The sequence below is a fragment of the Heptranchias perlo genome, chromosome 23 (assembly GCF_035084215.1).
Source record: "Heptranchias perlo isolate sHepPer1 chromosome 23, sHepPer1.hap1, whole genome shotgun sequence".
NCBI lineage: Eukaryota > Metazoa > Chordata > Chondrichthyes > Hexanchiformes > Hexanchidae > Heptranchias > Heptranchias perlo.
In genome coordinates this window covers 12,331,530-12,354,687 of record NC_090347.1, presented here as the reverse complement: position 1 = coordinate 12,354,687, position 23,158 = coordinate 12,331,530, and the positions used below count along the sequence as shown (strand labels likewise).

The following is a 23,158-nucleotide window of genomic DNA, read 5'->3' as shown; positions in this document are numbered from 1 at the left end:
ATAGAAGGCATTGTGTGGCTGAGGGGAAACATGTTGCAGTACTACTATATGTCACTATTGAGAATAAACCCAAAGTTGTAGATGGTTTGTGTAGTTATCATCATCAGAGAAACATAAAGTGCAATTGCATTCTTTCAGTAATGTATATTTTTACCATAGGTTTTCAAAAAAATCTTATTTTAGTAATCTTTTGTTGTGTAAATAGGAATTGAGTAAGGCAGTAAGTTACCAAAGTATCCTCTAAGATCAAGCTCAGACTAACTGGATGGAAGTTGCCAGCTGTTAAGGTATGAATTAAATACAGTTGGACAGTGACAAATGAGCTACTAGTGGGTGCAAATCTGCAGCACAGAACTGCTCTTACTAATGCTAATTGTTACAATGTTGGTGGCCTCATACAGAGAGGCTGTCAATGCCAGTATGACTCTTGTGGTGTAGCAAGTATCACAGTAATTCAGTTGAGGTGGTGTTCTGAAGTAGGAGGTCCATTACACTGCATTTCACCTGTGTTATCATTTACCTGGGAATGCTTGATATTGAGTGGAAAAACTTCCCTTTCGCTGATCCTGATGCCTTTGATGAGCCCAAAATCTGCAAAAAAAAAATGATTTAAAAGTTACTGTAGCTTCTTATGCAAAGTAAAAGAATTCTGTATGATGTTGCTGTAGAGGCTCAGTGAACAGTATCTATGATGGATATTTTTAAAACTAAGTTCCTATGACTGTTCAAACAAATTGTAGCAGTTTGAATGATGTAATGCAAGTTTCAAAAGTATCTATTGTAGGCATTATACAAAAACTAGCACCAGAATCAGTTCCTGATTACTCAACTGCAGTGAAACTATAACTTGATATTTCACTTGTTCACCATCACTTGTGCGATAAATGTAGAAAGTGTTTGTAGTAAATTGCTGTAAGAGCACATTCTAAGCGAAGTGACTGGCAGAAGTGAAGTCATTTTTATTTTCATTACACACAGCAGCATATCCTGCAGTGAGTATTGATGACCTAGTAATAAAATAATCACTTCCACATATCTTATTTTGTTCTTTGTCCTGGAGAAACGAAGAACGACAACAGATTTTTTTTAAAAAAAGACTGGATTTATTTTTTTGCACTTTTGTGACATGTCCCAGAAGGACAACAGAAGTGGTAATGTCTATTAAAAATGGCCTTCAATTTATTACAAAGCTGTTTCTTAAAAAATCATTTTTGGAAGTTTTCTGATTGAAATGACCAAAATAGAAGTCTTACTCCAACTGCTCTCCTTAAAGTTGCATCTTGGGAGACAAATTTAGTGTATTTGGTATCAAAGTCTTGTCTCCCCAATCTTTCAGCATGAAGATTAGGAATCTGTGCATGGGAGAGCACAACAAAGGGATACCCTCTTCCTAGAGTGAATGGTGTATATTGTGGTTTTAACAGTTCAAATTGAACTGAAGTTGTGTCTCTATTTTGCGGCCCCCTCCACACAGTGTCAAGGTGATTGTTCCGAAAGGGTGTGAAGTGTTTTTTTAAAAAAAAATTTTTTGAAGTGGTGAGTTTCTGTTAAAACATGATACAAAGGAGTCCCTATAACACACATGGTCAAATCTACTCCACAGATGTAGAATGTTTTTCACTCAAGTGTAAAATATTGCCATTTAGATTTTAACATTGAATAACAGAAATTACAGCACAGAAACAGACCATTTAGTGCATCCAGTTCATACAAGTAGTGGTCCTAATCCTAGGTAGTTGCCCTGCTTCCATGTCACTTTATTCCCTTTTCTTTCATCAACCTATCTAATCTATTAAATGTCCACATGGTCTCTGCTTCAATCATTATCTCTGGTAGTTGTAAACAATACCAAGTTATAGTCCAACAAATTTATTTTAAATTCCACAAGCTTTCGGAGGCTTCCTCCTTCCTCCGGTGAACGGTATGGAAATTAAGTGCATATCTCTGGTAGAGCATGCCACAGATTTATTCAGTTTTGTATGGTCAACATTTATAGTGCATTTGTCCCATGCTCATTCCTTCCATACAGCAATTACTTGAAGTATTAATCCTATCAATATTTGCACTTTTAAAAAAAAATCTTGCATTTTTAATCTATTAAAAAATTATTTTTTGCCTATGTACAATTTAAAATTAGGCTTTTGGTAATTAATCTGTATTGGAAAAATCAAATTCATTTTTAGTGAGACTAATTCTTCAAGTTTTATTTAGAAAACTTTTGAAGGAAATTCAATTTAGTTTAAAATGTTAGGTACTTAACAGCAAAGAGCTCTCACAGGGTTTTTCTTCTCTCTCAATGTTATATCTTAAAGACCAAGTTGTTGATTACAAAGCTATAGAAAACACTGCATGACAAACCACGGGATGCTGGTTTCATTAAACTAGTATGAAAGACATTCCAACTGAATATTAAAAGGGTGAATAAGAGGTTGGAATATTGACCCATACATCTTCTGTACACAACCATTCTATTCTGTTCATCGGAATCTTTTAGAATATTCTGAAGAAACTCAGAATATACTCAAAGCTGCTGGCTTGTGCAGTGGACGCCGATTCGCTGAATAACTTCAAATAAGAGCTGGACATGTTTCTGGCTGGGGCGGAGATCACCTCTTACAAAAGGTAGGTAATGTAATGCATAGAATTATCAGGGCCAGAGTGATGATCTGGACTAGTTTTGATCGCCAAAGGAGTTGGAGAGGAATTTCCCAGATTTTTCCCTTCCAAATTGGCTTGGGTTTTTATCTGGTTTTTCACCTGTCCCAGGAGATCACATGGTGTTGGGTGCGGAGTGTATATATTGTGATACGCAAGGTATCACTGTTGTGTGGGACAGGCTGGATGGACCAGAGGGTCTTTTCCTGTCCGTCATTGTTCGTATCTTCGTATTTGTTGGGGAAATTATACTTTTAAAGAAATTGCAGCTACAAAGAAGAATATCATGGATGTTATCAAAACAAAATCCTTTGCAATGAAAGTCTGGAGTGAAACTTACTTTTTTTTGCATCTTCTAGTGCTATTTCATCCTTGTTCTCAAAGACTTCCACTGTTTTGATTATGTACCCCTATATTTTTTAATAGCTCTATTGTGCTTTTAGCTCATTGAATGTACCACTTTTGTGGTCTGCACCGTCTTCACCTGACTTATTGAAATCTATATGTGGAGGCTCTATAGCGTCTGATTTGGATCTATGGGGCCATACAGAAGGTATTTTTATAAACACTGCTGTGTGCAGGTCCTAACTGCTGATGTACTGTAGTGCCATGTTTATCATAGTAAAGGTGGTGTGGGTTGATTAAACCAGCTCCTGTGTTAACAATGTATGTACCATCTTTAAAATTACATTGTAAAACTAGCAGGCTCAGTTTGTTGCTATATTTGGTACTAAAATTTCTTTCCTACCCCATTTTCTTTTGTGTGTTTTTTTTTCTGCCACATACATACTATTTTCTTCAGTTCAATGTGGTGGTAGATAATTTACTGATAGTGCACTGCCAGTGTCACTCTTTAATCAGTAAAAGGTACAAAAGAATGACATGGTGCTGATATCCCTTAAATTTTAATTTGCTTCCTTTATGTTAAAGGACCTTTTCCTAGGATAGTTGGCACAGAATGGGAAATTGCCATGTAGTGAATTGGAAGGATGAATCTGCATCCTACGTGGCATGGTATGGTACGTTAGTACACTAGCATGCTGTGCAATGCTGTCGTCTGAAAACAATGTCTGTACTATAAATAAACTTGCTATATCAGGAGCCGTGCACAAGCACTGGATGCTGTCTGTTTTCTTAGATACCTAACAGCTTTTTTTCTTGCCTGCTGAGCGCTCCTCTTATTTTTGTTATTGTATTCTATATGGGAAGATGTGGTTTTCTATTTAAAGGAGCAGACCCATTGTGTGAAAAGAAAAGTATGTTTAGAGTAGTACATTTTCAATTCTGCTGCTGCTGCTGCCCTCCACCAGCACATCATCTGGATTTGGGTGCAGTATCGAACTCAGCAGTGGTCCGATATTCATTTGATACTATTGAAGAAATGGGGTTGGGCTTTAATGAAGTAGGAGTACAAAGTTTCATTCCTGCCCTGCATGCAATATGGTGACTCTGGCGCAGACAATGGATTGTTCCTTTGCAAAACCTTAGCTTTGTTCAGCCATTCCACAGATGAAGGACTGAGATTGGAAATTCACGAGAGCGTCTTGTGAAAGAAACATGATGGCAATCTTCATAGTTGCCTTTCTATCTTGTGACTATTGTGCAGCGAAATTGACAAAATGAAGAAATCTATTCATGCAATATTGTTCTGATTTCAATAGTCATTGTTTTTCCAAAAAGGCAGCTGTAAATGAGAAAAGAATAAACCAGTCTATTATCAGCCTAATTTTTTTTTTAAACAAACTCTTGTGCTGGTAATGAGATACGTTTATATTTTATCCACACTTTTACTATACTTACCCTGTCATATTGCAGTAGAAATATGCTGACTCCTGAAATTCATTATGAATGCCTGAGGGGCATATTTCTTGTGGCTAAATAGGGAAAATATTTAATGATTTAAAACTGATCGCAAAGAAGTCCTCTGTAGGTGGATTAAATTGGCACTCCTGTAGTCATTTGATAAATTATACTTGTGTTTTGCCAATAAATTGGGTAATACAGTTCATTTTACTTTAGAAGCAGGAATAATGGAATCACATTCAGAAGAGTCTTTTCATTCTTTAAGAAAGTTCTAGTTGTAAACACTTTTTTAAAGTCGGTCTTTTTTTATTAACACCACAGGTCTTAATTTCTGGCAGTTTTTAAGAAAACCTTTTTCTTCACAGTGCTGATGATGGTACATTTATACAGTATGTTCATTTTATGTAACGGAACAGTGAGTTGCTAAGCAACTGTGAACACTTGATACTAAAAAGGTTTAGTAGGTGAACATAGAATCCTCTTCATAATTAAAAGCCCCATGAAGAAATTTTAATGGAATGCAGCTTGAAGAGGGGCTGGTTGGAGGTAAGGGTTGGCGATACGAGTAGTTCAAAATTATTTGACTTTATTGCTTAATTAGAGCTTAGATTGTGTATTCCTCTGTGTGTACCTGATTGGCTGAATGAAGACTGTGAGGCAGGTTGTCAGGCAGTGACGTTGTAATACTTGGTAATTTGGAAATATTTAAGCCTTTTCCTGGGATGTGTGGCCAGTGAAATCCGATTACTGACAGTCTGCTGCAGTGGTGCATCAAGAGACTGTCATATGCTTTCTCTCTATATATAGTATTTCCCCCTTTGAGAGAGAACTTCAAGACTCTGTCTGACCGCCAGAGAGATTAAATGATCCTGTGAAGGCTGTGTGTGGGGGAAAAGCCATATCCACTGAAATAAATGTATTTGACGGATCTTGGATTACAAAAACATTGAACCGAGTGATGGGGACTGTTAGTGAGCTCTGTGCGTCCAGCTTCCAGGCTTTCCTGTGTCCAAGAGTAATTGAGAAACCAGGTATGTTTCTGTAGGATTTGAGGCTGAAAAGTAGCCTTTAGCCATTGCAGTAAGAACCAGCACTTTCTAAGTGGTGTTGATTAAAATTGAATACAAGATGCATATTAAACAGAAGCTGACCAGATGAAATGTGCATAATGTAACCTCTTTGAAACAAGCAACACCTTTATCTGTGTTACCCTGGCCTGCCTTTCAGCATGATTGTTTGGTATTAAAAGGGTTAAGTACATCTCCTATTAATCTATATCATTATAACATTGTACTGTGTGTATGTAATGACCCGAAGGACCATAGCGTCCAAGAAAATGGACTGGAAGTGATGTGTTTGTTAGTAAAGAGTAGTTTCATGTGCCTTTAAAATTGCATTAGAGGAAGGAAAATTTAAAAAGCTGCATGATTGTATTTACTCCTGAAATTCTAGAATCCTTTCTCAAAAGCTGTCTGCTTTTCTGATGACTTTGTGGAATTTAATTCCAGTGGTGGCTCTGCTTGTGTCGGTTTCTATATACACTCGTCTGTGGGTTTGAACACTGAAACATCTGGAATCCTGCTGGACATATAAGCACTTAATATTTTTCCATAAAAGTTCCTTCCTATAGCCTGAGTTGGCTCACCAACTTTGTATTTGTTCCCTCTCAAACTGTAATAGAATTATGATATTTAGAAGCACAGTCATTAAGTATTGCTAGTGTCTACATTTTCATTGTTTTGTGTAGGAGAATGTTGAGGTGTTTTAGAATAGCTTTAATTAAATAAGTGATTTATTAATTTGAATTTCAAAACCTAACATTTACATTAATAAGGAAAATGCATGATGTGTTATAGACACTGATACTTGCATTGATTATTAAAACAGTTGAGTTTTACAATAAATATTCTGTAGCTGGTAGTCATTGTATGATACATTTGATAAATTGTCAAAATACACATGTATTTGTCTAAATTTGGGCGAGTTTGTTGATACTGAAGTTGAATGCAGTATGTGCCTTATTGGCAAATAGACCGTATGGCAGTAGTTAAAGCAGTTAAGATGCAGCCAAGTGCACCTTGGAGAATGATGGTTCACGTTTATTACATTTGACAAGTGGATTTAAATATTTTGCAGAAAAATGGGGTAAAAAGTGTTTCCTATGGTACAGTTGCAATCAGGAGTCTCTCTTGCACTATAACCATCATACAACGTCGTACACTAAATACTTCGATGTTCCAATTACATAGAACAAACTACAAATTACAGATTAATATAAGTGAGGCAATGAACACAGATACTCCAGTGAAATATATCATTGAATACCAAAAAACAACGCATGCAATGAGGGGATCTTAAAACTGTCCTGGCAGATCCGTTCTTTTATTTAGGAAATTCTGATGCAGCAGAGCTGGTTGTAAACTTCGGAACCGTTGACCATCAAAAGTATGGCTTAACTCCAGTGTTTTTGTCACAAGGAATTTGGGAAAACCTCCGAAACTCTAGATGATGGTGATCATCAACCAATGTAAGTTAGGAGCCATTAGAGATTTAGAAAATATTAAGTCAACAAAGTTTGTTTTGACTTAATGTTTTCAAAACATAATTAAGAAATTAACTCAGTGTTCTCTCTCTCCCCTCTCTTTCTCCCCCACCCCCCCACCAAAATCTTGGAATAGTTGAGATGGCATTTAATTTGCTATACTTTTTTAAATGTGAACAAGTTATCACCCCATATTGTAAAGTATTCCATTAAGAAAAATAAACTTCACCTATGTAGAAAATGTTTTTTTTAGAAACTCATACATTATGATTATAGGTGGAGTAGTGTAGCGAGTTCTATCCTGGAATTAAATAACGGTTGATTTTAAAATATGGTGGTGACAGAGTGCTTTATAATCTGTCAGCACCCTTTTCCAGCCTTGAGCCTACAGATGATGGTATTGTGTAGTCATTAGTAGATTGCTCATTTGGACCATGAGCAAATTCAAATATTAATTTGGGAATGTAGAACCTGTTGGGGATTGTTGCCTTCTGCCAGTAAATGCAAATGCTGCATGTAAAATGCATGTCTACTAGTAATGTCTGTAGTGTATGTCAGTACAGAATAGTGGACTAGGCGTCACAGAGCTGATTAAAGCATGAGATGTTGACAGCAAAATGCTTCAATTAGCTTGAGGTTTCTGTTCCAAAAAGTAAGTTGCATATTGAGACACTTTCAGCCTTTACTACAATTGTTACAATAGTTGAGTGTACAGATATGTTAATATTCTGTGCCATACCACTTATGAAATTAAATATTCTTTGTGGGACTTAAATCAGGGGACAATGCTCAATCCACAGCCAATTTGATTACATAATTTAAATAATCTATTTACTTTTTTCATTTAAATCTTGATTGGAAGAAATGCAACAGTAGGTTATGAATTTTCCATTTCTAATGCTATACTGAGATCCTCCTCCCAAAAAAGAATATCTCATTGTATTAATTCAGACCTGCATACTACTTGCATAACCATAATAAATCACAGCTAAGTAGATAAGGATTGTGCCAAAATAGGAATGGAAACTATCAACAGTGATGTTCAAATTGCAACAACTACCAATAAAAGAAACTGAACAAATTAAATTTCTTCACATATTATGGTTTCTTTGAGCTTCCATGTTGAATTTCCCCAAGCTGAAAATTTAATGGTAAAAGTAATCTTTAACAGAAAAAGCTCATAAAAATTGAACATTTCTTAATGAATTACTTGTTCTTACTCATAGAGTTGCCTGTATTAATACCTAAATACTTGGAAAACATTTCCTCAGCGAGGCCTACTCCTTGTTGGGAAACTGATAGTCAATTTAGAGTACTTGGCTGGAGCTTGAATTACTGGGTTGGGATTTACTGCTTTTTCTGTATATTCTGTGGTTTTTGCTTGTTGTTTGCACTCTGTAAATTATGGCTCGACCTCCCTCTGTCATTACGGCTCCAGAATGTAATTTAAGAGGATTCCTCATTTTATAGAGTCTAATAAACGCTGTTGACAGCAACATTAGCCATTCACAGAGCATGTTGGGACTTGCTGTTTGTAAAGCTCCCCCCGCCCCCCCCCTTTCCAGTCCCTTGATAGAAAAGCATTATATTTTTATTTAACTGTCAATATGCAGGCCAGGTGTGTTTGCAAAATTGGCGTAAGCTGATGATATCTCTAAGGGAAGCTGATTGTATCTGTAGCATTGGGGTCAAGTTGGTTGTCTGAACAGAAGCTTCAGTAGCCTTTGAACTCGAGCAGATCAAATTATTGATTCTATGAAGGGCAACGTTTTATATGTTAACTCCAGCTCATGTCAATCAGGATGAAAGTCCTGCCTCACCAAACTCTGCTTCCTTAACGGCGTCCGTGGAATTCCAGACCCAAAATGTTTGTGCCTGTTCCCTGGCCAAGAGGTGCTCTGGACTTCACTCTCTCCAACTGTACATTTTCTGCGGTGTCTCTTGCACATTGCCTGAGGCTTTTGTTTCTCTCTGGCTCAGCACCTCCGTTGTACTCCTGGTTAGTGCCAGTGCTCCATTCTTGGGTATAGCTACTCCTTGACCTGGACAAGTGCATAGGGCCTGGCACAGTGTCCTGGAACTCTTCCAATTCCCATCTTCCCCTTCAATGGTCCCTGCTCTATCTCCACTCTTGGTGCTCCCATAATCCAGTTCCTCTACAGTACTCCCACATTCACACAATTCCAGCCCCAAATTTCCTCCCTGACTGCCCATGGACACCAGTCCACCCCAGAACCCCGAAATTCAACCTTTAGATTCCAGCTTCAATGCTCCCAAGCATCTCACCTCAAACCCCACCCTGCAAGTAATTCCATGTCCCAGCCCCACCATGAGTGCTTCCAGAGCTCATCTACCGTCACGTCCTTTCAGGCCCAAGACTACATTCTTACCGAGTGTTCCTGAACCCCAGTGCTCCCGCACTCCATTCTCCATAATTGCTCCTGCGCCCAGCTGCTCCTTCACTCTCTCCTGAGCCATGGTCCCCTCTCCCTTCTCTCCCTACCATGCTCCAACCCCAGCCTCTGGCCCCCTCTGGACGCAGCCATGAACCACCTCCAACCTGAAACTCAGCCCCAACTTCTCTCTCAACCATCCATATTGCAGTACCTTATTGACAGTTTATTCCTGCCTGCACCTCCAGTCTGGTATATTGTGCATCAATAAAGAAAAGTGGGAGAGCCACACAGAGGCACTGCAAACGTACAAGACGGAAAGGAAATGAGAATAACATAGAGTGAGAGAGAATGCATAAAAAAGAGTTGAACAGAGTGCTGGACAGCAGTGAGACAGTGTGATGGCCACAGAGAGAGACAGAGTGGCATACAAATAGCGTGACACAAAGAACTGGAGAATGGGAAATAATCAGAGATAGTTACAAGAAAAGAATTTGTTTTTGTCTGAGTAACGCCAGAGGAGAGGAACTACGTTGTAATATATTGCACATTACGTGATGTAATGCTCCTATCATTTAAAATTAGTGTGTCCTCTGAGGAGTGCAATGGAAGATCTGCTAGATTTAGTATATAATGCACTTTAAAGATTTAAATTTGATCGTCCGATGTGTACAGCAATATAATCCTGAAGATGTTTTCATAAGTGACCGTAATGCTGTTTAGCAGTAAGAGTTGTAATATAGCTTTATGAATCTATGTTAATGCTTGATCATTTTCCTATTTATGCTACATCAAAACTGAATTCCTACTTATGATTTTCATAATATTTTTAGGGGATGGGACTATTTCTTTTTTTGTGTACTGAATAATTCTTTAAAACACTCTCCAGTGACCTTACTCACAGGCAAGAAAAACACTCTCCATGTAATTATCTCTCTGCTTCTTTCCCATTATCCAATTCTTTGTGTCATATATATCCCCTCTCTTGGTGGCTGTCGCACACTTTTCTCACTGTGGTGTCCAGCTCTGTTCAACTCATTTTCATGATTTCTCTCTTATAATATTCCTCCAAACATCCAGCACCTTTTCAAGACTTATCGCTATGATCTGCAGCAATAATATAATATATGTAGCTATGTAGAATTCTAAATTCACACTGAAGATAGTCCAAATACATTTCTCAATCTTAATCCAAGGTATCAGCCTTGTCTTAGTGGTCACACTCTTGCCTCCGAGTCAGAAGGTTGTGGGTTCAAGCCCCATTCCAGAGACTTGAACACATCATCTAGGCTAACATTTCAGTGCAGTACTGAGGGCATTGCATCGTCGGAATTGCCATCGTTCAGATGAGATGTTAAACTGAAGCCTTATCCGCCCCCTCAGGTGGACATAAAAGATCCCACATCAAAGGAGAGCAGGGAGTTCAGGTGTCCTGGCTAATATTTATCCTTTAACCAACAGCATTAAAACACATTATCTGGTAGTTTATTTCATTGCGGTTCGTGGGACTTCACTGTGTGCAAATTAGCTGCTGTTTTTCCCTACATTATAACAGTGACTACACTTCAAAGGTAATTAATTGGCTGTGAAGTGCTGTGGGATGCCCTGAGGTTGTGAAAGGCACTATATAAATGCAAAGTCTTTCTCTTCTTAATGTACACTCCTTTTAAAATGGATGTCATTGTGCTGCTTGAATGATTTGAACTCCTGATCTGGTCCAGAGCATGGCATTGGAATCTATTACTGGCCAGCTTGACTTGTGCAAAATACATATCATAATTTGATGCAACAGGTCTGAATTTCATGCTGGAAACATTGAGAATCTCAATGGATTTAATTGTGTGATGGAATGATCGGATCACCTTGAAAGGGATGAAGTCTGATGGTTGGAAAGTTTTTTTTTGTTGTTTATAAATTTCCATGAAGCTTTTTTTTTTCTTTATCCTTTCATTGGGAGCATCTGGTTGACCTTCCAGTTCTGTCACTGCTGATGCTGATCTGCAGTCAGTCATTGGGCGGTGGATGAGAATGGTTTGGGTTGGGGTTCCCTCTGATTTTTCCTTCCTTTCCTGTGGGGAAGTACATGCCCTTTGCTCACTGCTTTCCTGTGATGGCAGAGCTGAGATTGGTAATTCCTCTCTGTGGAACGGTGCTGCCTCACAGGTTTTTCTGAAACAAATCGTATCAATTTTATTTCATTTTTGTCGCATCTGACTTTGACAGTATTTGAAGAACTTCTGTTTTGGATTAAAATCTTGTTTAAAGAAGTTTGTGGTGCATCAGTGTAGGGATTTATTACCATTGTACTGTAAAAGGTTTTGGAAAAACTTGGCCATAGGGAATGCTGTCTAGTTCTGTTAAATAGCTTTCTAGAGTGAACTGTAGATTTTACTAATTTAACATTTGTTTTGATGCTGGCTAATTATGCTAACCCTTTCCACCTCAATGTGGTCACTTTTGCTCTCTTTCCCCCCCCCCCCCCCCCACTTCTAAGGCAAAAGAATCTGTTTTGTGCTGCTATTCCATGTCTATTTTCTCATGAATTAGATATATGCATTTCATCAGATGCTTAAACACTATTCATTTATGGTCAAGCATTTTGAATGAAAAAAGTTATAAAGCAGAAGTAGACTGCTTTTAAGAGGAGATCGTCTTGTGTGGAAATGAGGATGTGGAGAAATCGGGACCACAGAAGATTACTGAGCTGTATTACACTCCATGCAGTACTCATGACTCACTCGTGATTCACCCAGCAATGCATTGATAATGCCATTGTTTGTATTTCTGAATAACCTCACCTACACATCATGGCTGACAATTATTTGTACAACTATACAGTACAAGTAGTTCTGTGAGAAACCCATATTTCAGTTACACAATCAGCTGTCTGCATTGAGATACTGATTATTTTTATTTATATATATAATATATTAGGAATAGACAATGATATTACAGCAAAGGTAAATCATGTGAAGCAGGGTTGATCATTGCATCTACTGTAATTGATTATGTTTCAATTACGTTGCAACAGTAATTCTGATCTGGGCAAAAATAAAAACAATGATATATGTTTAATTGTACCTTAAAGTAGCTTTGAATTGACCAATTAAAGTAGAGTAGTTATGGGAGTCCTGTTGGATCAAGTGGTTGCTGCTTTTACTTAATTAGTAAATTTGCACAAACTTGTTGGATTAAATGGTCCCTGCTTTTGTTTAATTAGTGGATTTTGGGGATACAGCTCAGTTCCTGCAACTTCCCATCAGTAACGTGACAGGTGATCCACTGATTCTTTTAACCAGAGAGAGAGAATACTAAGCATGGTCTAGAAATTCAACTGCACCACCCCCACTTTGCAGGCGTTAAACAGGCGCCTAAGCAATATGGCGGACAGCATGCATTTGCTCATTCCATGCCGGAAGTGCATCGTCCACCACATTGGATCGCGGTCCTCTTATAGGCGTCCAGGGCTTCCGCTGGAAACACTGAAAAGCCTCATGATCATATTTAAATAAGGGTGCTACACTTGTTCCAGGGCCCTTTTTGTGAAATTGTTCTGCTCCAGTGCCTAACTCGCCACATGATAAACCTACTCAGCAACTCATCTCACCAACAGACAGCAATGACCCTTCAGCAGCGCTATTTAAAGGGCTCATCCCCTCCATACAGGCTAGTTGCTGGTTTGTCCTTTTAGACTGCTGATTAACTGCTCGGTGCTTTTTGACCTATTTTCTGCCTGGATATTATTTCAACATAACTTTATAGCAGGCTGGAGTAATGCTACATGTTTTGTGAAACCCAAGCAGTTGTGGGATTGTCTCCCTGAAGGTGTTCTCACATCACCTAGCTTTATTGACCGTGGGAGTTAGGTCACCACCTTGATGCCTGAGTCATAGGGGCCACTTTGTGGACTGCCCATTGCGTGGAGCACCCAAAATGGAAGTGTAAATTCCTCGGGTCATTTTTTATCTAGCGAGAGAAAAATAGCAGGACAGATACTTGCAGTGTAGACTTGCCCCAATACCTCTATGGTGTCAGCAAAAAACTGTAACAGTTTTTGGTGGTGCAGTTGCCAACATAAACTGCCAACAGTTGTGATGTACCAAAATACCACTGAGCTTTTCCAGCACATGTTTCTTTGGGCAGGTGAGAGAAGAAGGAATAGAAATTAGACTATCTTGAACCGAGGTGTCCTCAGGGCTTGTTTGTGAAAAGCAGTAGTCTCTAAGCAGGCAGTTCAAGTGTTGTGGTTAAAAATAGAAGGATGGATAATGCTGTTTATTTAAGTGTATCATGGTGATACCCTAGTCTGGGTGGAGATGGGTGGAGAGCTTGTACTTAGAACGAAGAAGCAGATTGTGGTTAATGAGGTCTTAGCTCTTTCTGTCTGTCGGATATTGCTACTGATTCAATGTGCAGTTGCACCAACTGTATTTCTGTTGGTATCTGGGATTGCCAAGATTAACTATATATTAACAAAAAATATTCTAGAAATGGAATGAGTTCAGGTAAGAGACATATACGTTAAGTCAAGTTGGGGACTATTGGTCTAAATGATATCACTATCATACTTGGGGAAATATTGTAAGTCTTGTCAGGAGCTAAGTGCAGAATGAATTCTTAATGATGCTTTTACACCAATTCAATCTAAATTCAAATTTGAGTCTATTTAAATTGAATGTAGCAATGTGTTTAGGTGCATTTTTAATTTGGAATCATTCTGAATTTACATATTCTGCTCTTAAGTGATATTGGTGCTTGGATCTTCTATTTAATTCTTCAGCAAACTAACAACATAATGCTCCTTATTTTTAATGCCCATTTACCCATTTCCAAAGCAAGACATTAATGAGCATGCTTGTTTTTGAATAGTGAAAAGAAATAAGGGCTGGAGGAGGGTACAGAGATAGGGAGGGGCAAGGCTATGAAGGGATTTAAACTCAAGGATGAAAATGTTAGATTTGAGGTGTTAGGGGATTGGGAACCAGGTAGGTCAGCAAGGACAGGGGTGATGGATGAGCGGGACTTGGTGGAGGATTTAAAATTTTCATCCTTGTTTTCAAATCTCACCATGTTCCAAGTTGGCTCAATTTGGTTAAGTTTCAGTTGCATAAGTCCCATTATAAGTTTTTTTTTAAAAAAGACTCTCTATGTGCAATGCCATTTTCCACATCCTGCCATGAGTTTCCTGTTGTCATAGCAAGTGGCTGCTACCTATATTTAAAAACAAAAATGAAATTTATATAGACCCAGAACTTTATTTTTATTCTTGGTAGTCTACAGGGGATATTTGATAATGTAATCACAATTTTCGCATCTGAGTTCTTAATACTCATGTCGAGCAAACATGGCAAGTGTATGACTTTGGTCTCTGGGAACCTAAGGAAGGGGAGTTACGCATGCAAACCCAACCCATCTTACAGCAATTATAGGCACTTTGGAGGGTGTGTGCATAGAGAGCCAGAGGCAACATGAGAACATTTTTTTTACACAGCAAGTAGTCACGATCTGGACTGCACTACCTGAAAGGGTGATGGAAGCAGATTCAATAGTAACTTTTAAAAGGGAATTGGATAAATACTTGAAGGGAAAAAAATTTACAGGGCTATGAGGAAAGAGCAGGGGAATGGGACTAATTGGATAGCTCTTTCAAAGAGCCGGCATAGGCACGATGGGCTGAATAGCCTCCTCCTGTGCTGTACCTATTAAGATACTATAAGAGGGCAAGTGACCATATTCTTCATCAATGCACAATGTACAATCTTGTATTACTAATATTAGTCTTCAACTGGTGAAAGCTCCAAAGTTAAAACTTTAAAAATCCTGAATATCTGGACTACCTGTGTCAGCTATGCGAGATTTAGGACCTGGCATGTTGATGAAATAGAGCACCAAACTCAAATTTAATTAAAGTAAAAAGGTTATCTGAAATTAAAATCACTCAGTTCCAAATGCTAATTGAGAGGCTCCAAATTCAATAAAGGTGTTGCATTTTCTATATCCTCAAAATTATGAGACTAATCTGAAACAGATTGCAAAGAACACGTATGTACCAGCTGTTGGTTTACAGTTGGCCTCTTTTCACTTGGGCCTCCAATCCCTGCCAATCGCAGCCTCCCATCTGGGCAATCCCTCCCTTGTGCAAATGCAACAAGACAGGACATATCGTAGCGGATCATTTCTGCAGATATGAGATTGGAGCCCCAAGTCTCCATAGCAGACGAGAGGCAGTGGAGAGAGTTCGAAAATGCAAAAAAAAAAAGAAAAAGGGAGGAAAAAATCTGTGTGAGGCATAGATTGTCAGACATACAGAAAGAGTGTGAAAGACATACAGAGAAAGTGGTCGGACATGTACAGAAGAAAAGAGATTGACACGAGGAGAGATGTGAACAAAGAGAGTCTGAGACAAACCCACAGATGAGAACATAAGTGCATGAGAAGCTTATAGAATGAAAGAGAAAGAAGGAGAGAGGAAAATAAACAAAAAGACAGCAAGAGGGAGGCATTTGGGGAGAGATCATAGTATTTTACAGCACAGAGGCCTGTGCCAGCTCTTTGAAAGAGCCACCCACTTAGTTCCATTCCCCTGCTCTTTCCCCATAGCCCTGCAAATTTTTTCCCTTCAAGTATTTATCCAATTGTGCAGTGCATTCCAGATCATAACAAGACTGAGTTTAAAAAAAAATTGTTTCCTCATGTCACCTCTAGTTCTTTTGCCAATCACCTTAAATCTGTGTCCTCTGGTTACCGACCCTTCTGCCACTGGAAACAGTTTCTCCTTATTTAATCTATCAAAACAGTTCGAGTTTGAACACCTCTATCAAACCTCCTCTTAACCTTTTCTGCTTTAAGGAGAACAACCATAGTCTCTCCAGATAGTGACGATTTTTCCCATGAACAACGCAATAGGAAAACAATATATAATAGATTATATGTTACCTGGTATAATGCTTCTGTCATTATAACACATCATATTTTCTGACCGATACTACAGAAGATCAATTAGTATAGTAAATTAAACATTTATTAACCTTTATTGCATCCAGAATATTTTTATTTGCATTTCTATATTGGAAGCCATTTATCAGGAGCTAAAAAGTATTGATAATTTTTCATTTAAATTATCAATTGATGTGGGGTAAGATATTTGAAAACACGAAAGAAGCACAATTGTATGCTGCACTAGGTGCCCATCTTCATTTTTATCTGAAGGTGCAGGTGAGGCAGTTTTCAGGTTTCCCAAGTTCTTAACTGTAAAGTTGAAGGTGCTGTATTGCTACATCAGTCATTTGTAGTGTTGAATGTTTAAAAGAAAGTATTATACCTATATTAAAGTCTTAGCTATAGCATGCACTTCCTATAAGAGTTACACTTACTTCCTGTAGCACTTTCTCCACCACACGTTTCTCATCACACTTATTGGTACCACCATTTATCTTAGCTTCACAGATAAATATTATCTTCGTTTTGATATATTGGAGGATTGGACTATGAATGTTGCTGTAGTTACAGCCTGTAGCAACCTGAGGTGCATTGTGAAGGATTAAAAGATACTATGGCAAATTTCTACACTTAGACTGATTTTTATGCACTGAAGCATAGGAATAAAAGCTTCAGTAGTAAACATTGATGAAACTAAAGTAATAAATGTTTAATAAAACTGCCTGCTTTAGAGATTTGTAAATTAACCCTTAACTATGAATTGGTGAGTTTTTGTTGTGCTGTTCTAACCACACTGGGTTCCAGTTTGTTCAGCTGGATAAGGATTAAAAAGTTCTTGCCGATAATACATTAAATTTTCCTAGGAGGTCGTGCACTCTTTATCTGGGCATCACCATTCTGTCATGCCTCCAGGTAGCGTCTTAATACGATTTTCCTATTACAAAGCAACCTGTCACACAAGTCACCTCCACAGCTGCACATTCTACCGCTAGATGGAGGTCCAGAAGCTGCCAATCCCCATACCTATATCTACAGCATCACTGACGCCATCTGAGGGAATTCACTTCATCCTGACTTTCCTTGAACAAAGCCATGGGAAATCCTCCAGCCTTTATATACAAACATTTCTAAAGATTTTAAAAATTGGTTAGTAGAATCAAAAGCCGAGTGTTGCAAGAGATTCTATAATGAACTGCACTTCTAGGTTAAGGTTGATGGTTGGTGAATTAAAATGGAAAACTGTTCTATGTGTGTGCGCTTGCTGGTCGTTCACAACAAGAAAATGTGCCATCCGGACTGCTGCTCTAGTTTCTATAACTGACAAGAGGCTTGTCTTTGTTGCAGATTCTAGTACTTCGCCTGGTACCTTTTAATGTAAAAAATGTTCCAAAGTCCTTGACAGAGGTGTGGTCAAATAAATGGATGCTGAGCCAAAGAAGGAGGGGTGACCCTTGGTCAAAGAGGAGGGTTTAAAGTAGGGGCTTAAAGGAGGAGAGGGAAGTGGAGAGATGGAGGCGTTTAGGGAGGGAATTCCAGAGCGTGGGGCCGAGGTAGCTGAAGTCATAGCTGCTAATGATGGGGTGACAGGAGATGAAGTCAAAGCAGGCTCTACTTATCAATATTTAAAACTTGGTTCACACTATAAATTATTCTAGAGAGTAGACAGGGCCCCTTAGAAAAACGCTAAGGCTTTTTTTTTCTCTATCTCAAGCCAGTGCGGACTCGATGGGCTGAATGGCTTCCTTCCATGCTGTAACCTTTCCATGATTCTATGAATTGGGTTGCTGCAGAGAGGAATGCAGTTGGCACGGGTTTAATGGGTGTGAGTACATTGAATCATGTGGGACAGGACAGGCTTGATTGACCAGCCTGCCTTTCCCTGTTCTTTTGTATATAATTATATCAGCACAAAACTAGGTTGTTTAGGTCAGAAACACTGCCATTATAAAAGAAGCAGCAGTATACTTGCATGTTAATGAAAAGTTGATTGTGAAGAAACTCAAATGAAGACATTATACATGTTAATTCGTTATTGAAATATAAACAATCCTGATGCTTATATTGCCCAGCAGCTTTTTACAGAGGACATTATCAGCTGCTGTAGAATAGAGTCTGCCAACCTGAAATACAAGCAATTTGCCGCCTTCAGTAGCCAACCAGAAAATTCTATGGCTATCTATAAATCAATATTGGGCTTTCTCTATATTTTATACCATCTATCAGAACAATTTTTGACATTCCATAAAGCTCTTGTGCCCCACAATATTACTTCATCAGAAAGTCTTGAGTTGCAATAGACAATTTACCAAAATTGCACTTGTCACATGTTTTATTTTCAAGATAGTTTATCTCTCCACGATAGATATTTCTCATACTCATATATGAGTTCCTGACTTTATAATTGGTTGAAAAGACATTGCAAGATTTATCACACATGGGTTTGTAATTTGAAATACCTGAAAATCATAATCTGTAGCAAATGCCGTTTTGGTGAGTAATTTATAGTTTCCAATTTTGAACTTTCATGTGGACTATTGCCGTTTGAGACAGGGGAACCTTTCATTAACCTGTATCTTTTTGCAGAACAAAAATATCCGTGTCTGCCCTTTCTTTCCTCCCCCTCATTCTCATTATTTATTGAAGTCATGGAGTGTGATCTTAACATAGACACCGTGAATTTTCAGTGACATTATTTACTCATAACTCTCGGAAGGAAAGACATCATGGCAGGCAGCTTAAATGAAATGAACACTGAGTGCTGTGACCTGAGGAGCAAGAAACAAGTGAGAAAAGATTACTGGGAATAGCAAAGGAATGAAATCCATTACAGCCTTTTTTTAAAAATCTGCCTCTGACATTGCGCACATAGAATTTATAAAATGCACATTAGAAAAATCTCTAAGTTATTGGTTTAATTAGATCATTTATAATAATTATTGCTTTCCATCTATTACCATTAAGATCCATAAAAAGCATTTTCATGCTTCAAAGTATTTATTTGATAGGTTGAGTTAATTTGGAGTACACATCTTTATCTTGACTAAATACATTCCAAACACTTCAGGCGTATGAATCTTGAGCCAAATGGTTGCTGTGAAACTGGACCCCACTCAGAGTAAACACAAAGACCTAGTCTTATTCACGAATGAATAAATAAATGGTAGTTGCTGGTAAAGCAGAATTGCTATGGCAAAAACAGCTTGAAGTCTACAAAGATGGGATGGTGATTCACTTGATGGGAACTGGGAGGATCCACAAATCAAAAGTAAGTTATTCCAATGAATTTTATTATTGAATGCTTTGTTCTTCCATGATCTGTTGTCTGTAATGTGTAATTTCAGGGTTGTGTGTATGTCAGATGTCTTTCATGTTTATAGAGTTCTGGAAATTTCAGCACAGAATGATGCAATTGCTAACTCTATGTCAGAGCTATCTACTGTAATCCCATTTCCCTGCCCTATCCTGTACCCTCTAATGTTTTTCCTCTTCGATTATTTGTCTGATTCCTTGTTATTTGGCATATTGCTTTGTGGCACACTTTATCTGGATAACAATGTTCTCAAATTACCCTCATGCAGCAAAATGATTAGAACCCAGGACATGCAAGAACAACAGTGATTGTTCTATGACCTTAAGTTTCATCAGACTTTATACTAAACAGCTAAAGAATTGCCATTGGTATAAAGCATATTAATCATTAGTTACGGCCTGTTGTGGAGAGGTTCTGCCTGGTATTTGGCATCTGACCTGTGTTATACCTGACCAGAGCGTTTGACTTTCTGCAGCACAGTGATCGACCAACAGGAAGCATGCTTGTGCATGATAGGACAGGTTGGCCCAGCTTCTCTTGCCTCCTGCCACAAAGCACTGCACCTGGCATCCTGGTTATAGCTAGATATTCTTAACGCTCTGTTAATCCCAAGTAATGCTCAATTGAGATCCAGGTATGGAAGTGCCAAATAAGAAGCCAGCATTATACCTCTAAAGCTGTCAGAGGTATGGTCTGAATGCAATAATTTGATTTATAAATCTACTATTTAAAAAAAAATTTCAATGTATCAGATTAGTTGCCCAGTGCTGAAATACTTAAAATGTTCATTAGATCATCCAATCCTTATTTTACTGACATAATCTACGTTATATACCTAGCAACTGACAATGTTACAATGTGTTAGGTTATAAAAAGTGTCTCTGGGAAATTCATTTTCTTACTGTACGTCCTCTTGGAGCCGTTCATTGTGAAAACCATTGTGCTATCAGAATATTTAGCAGTGCTCAGCAAAAGTACAATAATAAAAAATGTCACTGGCAAATGTTAGTGAATTATTTGTACAGTGCATGCACTGCAGGACTGTACATTTGATAACAGGCCATGTTTTTAACTGATGTGGTATTCCTGTAGGAAGAAACCACATGTCACAATACTGTGTAGATAGAGTGCAGCTGGATGCTCTTCACTCTTGGATAATCCCAAGTGTCACCTCCTCCATGTCAATTCAATTGTTCCAATCTTCCTCCCTCTATGTTTTCAAACATGTTCCTGGAAAGAAGTCTTGAACTTCAGTTCAATTTTTCTAGAAGTTAGTATTTACAGAAGTAAAAAAGAAGGCACTACCTGGCATTAAAACATTCTCTCTTCTTGTCAGCTGACCCATTGTAGCACTTGGGTCCTAATGTGTGTAAAATACTCTCTCCTCATTTGACACAGCACAGCATAGTAAAACTTGCTAATTATGATAGTGCTGAACAGCTGTAATGGAAGATACAAATTCTAGTAGAAACTATTTAGGAAAGTGGTGAAAAGAGAAATAACACTAATTGTGTTCAAAAAAGGTGATGTTTATTAATGTGTTAATGATATTAACACATTCTAGATGGTTCTGCTTGGGCTAGCAATGTAATCTAAATCCTGAAACATGTTACAGTTTTTTAATGCAGTCTAACTTGTGACACTTATGAGGACATTTCTAGATGAATGTATATTTATTTAGTTACCTTTTTTAGTCTCAACATCTTGTTTGAGCTTGTTAATTACGGAGAGTAATTTGGCAAATATTTAACTCTGGGGTAACCACCCATCTCAATTACCTTGATTGTTTTAAATTCAGTATTTGTGTCCTGGTCCTAAGGTGACATTTTATCACAATTTTACTATAGATGTTCTGAGTATCTCCTAACTTGTCAGCCAACATTATGGATTGTTGACACCAGAAGCTTGTCACTTTTTGTATTTCCTGTACCTTCACATTATTTTCTTTTAATCTTAATTGCATTCAAATTTTAAGGTCCTTGCTTGATGGCTTCGAATTATAACTTCTGGCCAAATTATGAAAGCTAATTTTATATAGTGTTTTAAGAGACTGCTGTATTTTTCTACATCTTGAACTGCCAACATAATGTCACTTGCTGCAGCTCAAATCTTTGGTGCTCAGCTATAATAATGATGCCCAACAGTATCTTTATAGGCCATTTAATTCAAGTTGTCAAAATGTCAATCAGCTTCTAGTAGGGAATAAATTAGGACTTTATTATATGTCTGTAGTGTGGGATCTTACTACTGTGGAATGATGTGACAATAGTCGCAACTCAAGAGTCCAAGTTATGCTTCAGGATATTGCCGTAAATTTATGTATGAGGTTGTTAATGCAGGTAGGTGAGAATCTATTCATTGCTGTGGTGTCTGAAATGAATGTTCTTCCTCGGCTCTGCTGTGACTTCACTGCATTAGCTGACGTATCCATGGAACATTTAAGGAACTAGTATTGCTGCTATATGGAGGTTTTAGGCGGGTTACATAGAAATTACAACACAAACAGGCCATTCAGCCCAACTAGTCCATGTTGGTGTTTATCCTTCACACAAGCAGTCGTCCTAATCCTTTGCACCTGCCCTATTGCCATATCCCTTTATCCTACTTTCCTTCAACCACCTATCTAGCTTATTTTTAAATGTGTACATGGTTTCTGCTTCAATCACTAACCCTCACAACCATCTGTGTTAAAACTTTTTTCCTGCTTTCTGTCCTAAATCACTTGCATTTCACCTTTATATCTTTGTCTCTCTGTTCTAGACCCCTCAATCACTGGAAACAGTCTATATCTATCTACTCTGTCCCATCCCTTTGTAACTTAAATACGTTTATCAAAGCACCCCATAATCTCCTCTATTCCAACGAAAGCAGCCCCAAATCTCCATCTGTCTTTGTATTTGTATTTCTTCGCTATATCCTCTCTGTCGCTTCAACATCCTTCCCATGGTGTGGAGCCCAAAACTGCACACAGTACTCCAACTGTGGTTTTTACTAAGGTTTATATAGATTTGCCATTATATCTCTATTATTGTATTTTATACCTCTGGCAATAAAACCCAGAATTCCATTAACTTTCTTTATGGCCTTATCCACTTGAGGTGCAGCTATTAAGTTCTCATGAACCTGAACCCCCAAATCTCTCTGCCCTTCCACATCACCCAACCTTCCACCTGTGGTGTGCCACAGGGCTCAGTGTTGGGTCCCTTGCTGTTTGTAGTATATATTAATGATTTGGACTTGAATGTAGGGGGCACGATTGGCAAATTTGCAGACGACACAAAAATTGGCCATGTAGTTGATAGTGAAGAGGATAGCTGTAGACTCCAAGAAGATATCAATGGGTTGGTGGAGTGGGTGGAAAAGTGGCAAATGGAGTTCAACCCGGAGAAGTGTGAGGTAATGCACTTAGGGAGGGCAAACAGTGAAAGGGAATATATTGAGAGGGGTAGAAGAAGTGAGAGACCTTGGAGTGCATGTGCGCAGGTCCCTGCAGCTGGCAGTACAGGTAGATAAGGT

General features: G+C 38.2%; 1 protein-coding gene across 2 annotated transcripts in view; it reads left to right on the top strand.

Moving 5' to 3' along the window:
• cyth1b (cytohesin 1b) overlaps positions 1 to 23,158 on the top strand; it is a 198,910-nt gene that overhangs the window by 28,869 nt on the left and 146,883 nt on the right. The window contains exon 1 of one of the 2 annotated variants that reach the window (XM_068004018.1): positions 5,256 to 5,489. The exons of the other annotated variant lie outside the window; for it this stretch is intronic. Within the exon in view, the coding sequence (XP_067860119.1) occupies positions 5,417 to 5,489 (73 nt within the window). The 5' untranslated portion in view covers positions 5,256 to 5,416. Of the gene's footprint in view, positions 1 to 5,255; positions 5,490 to 23,158 lie in introns of those variants that run through there. 2 annotated transcript variants of the gene reach the window in all.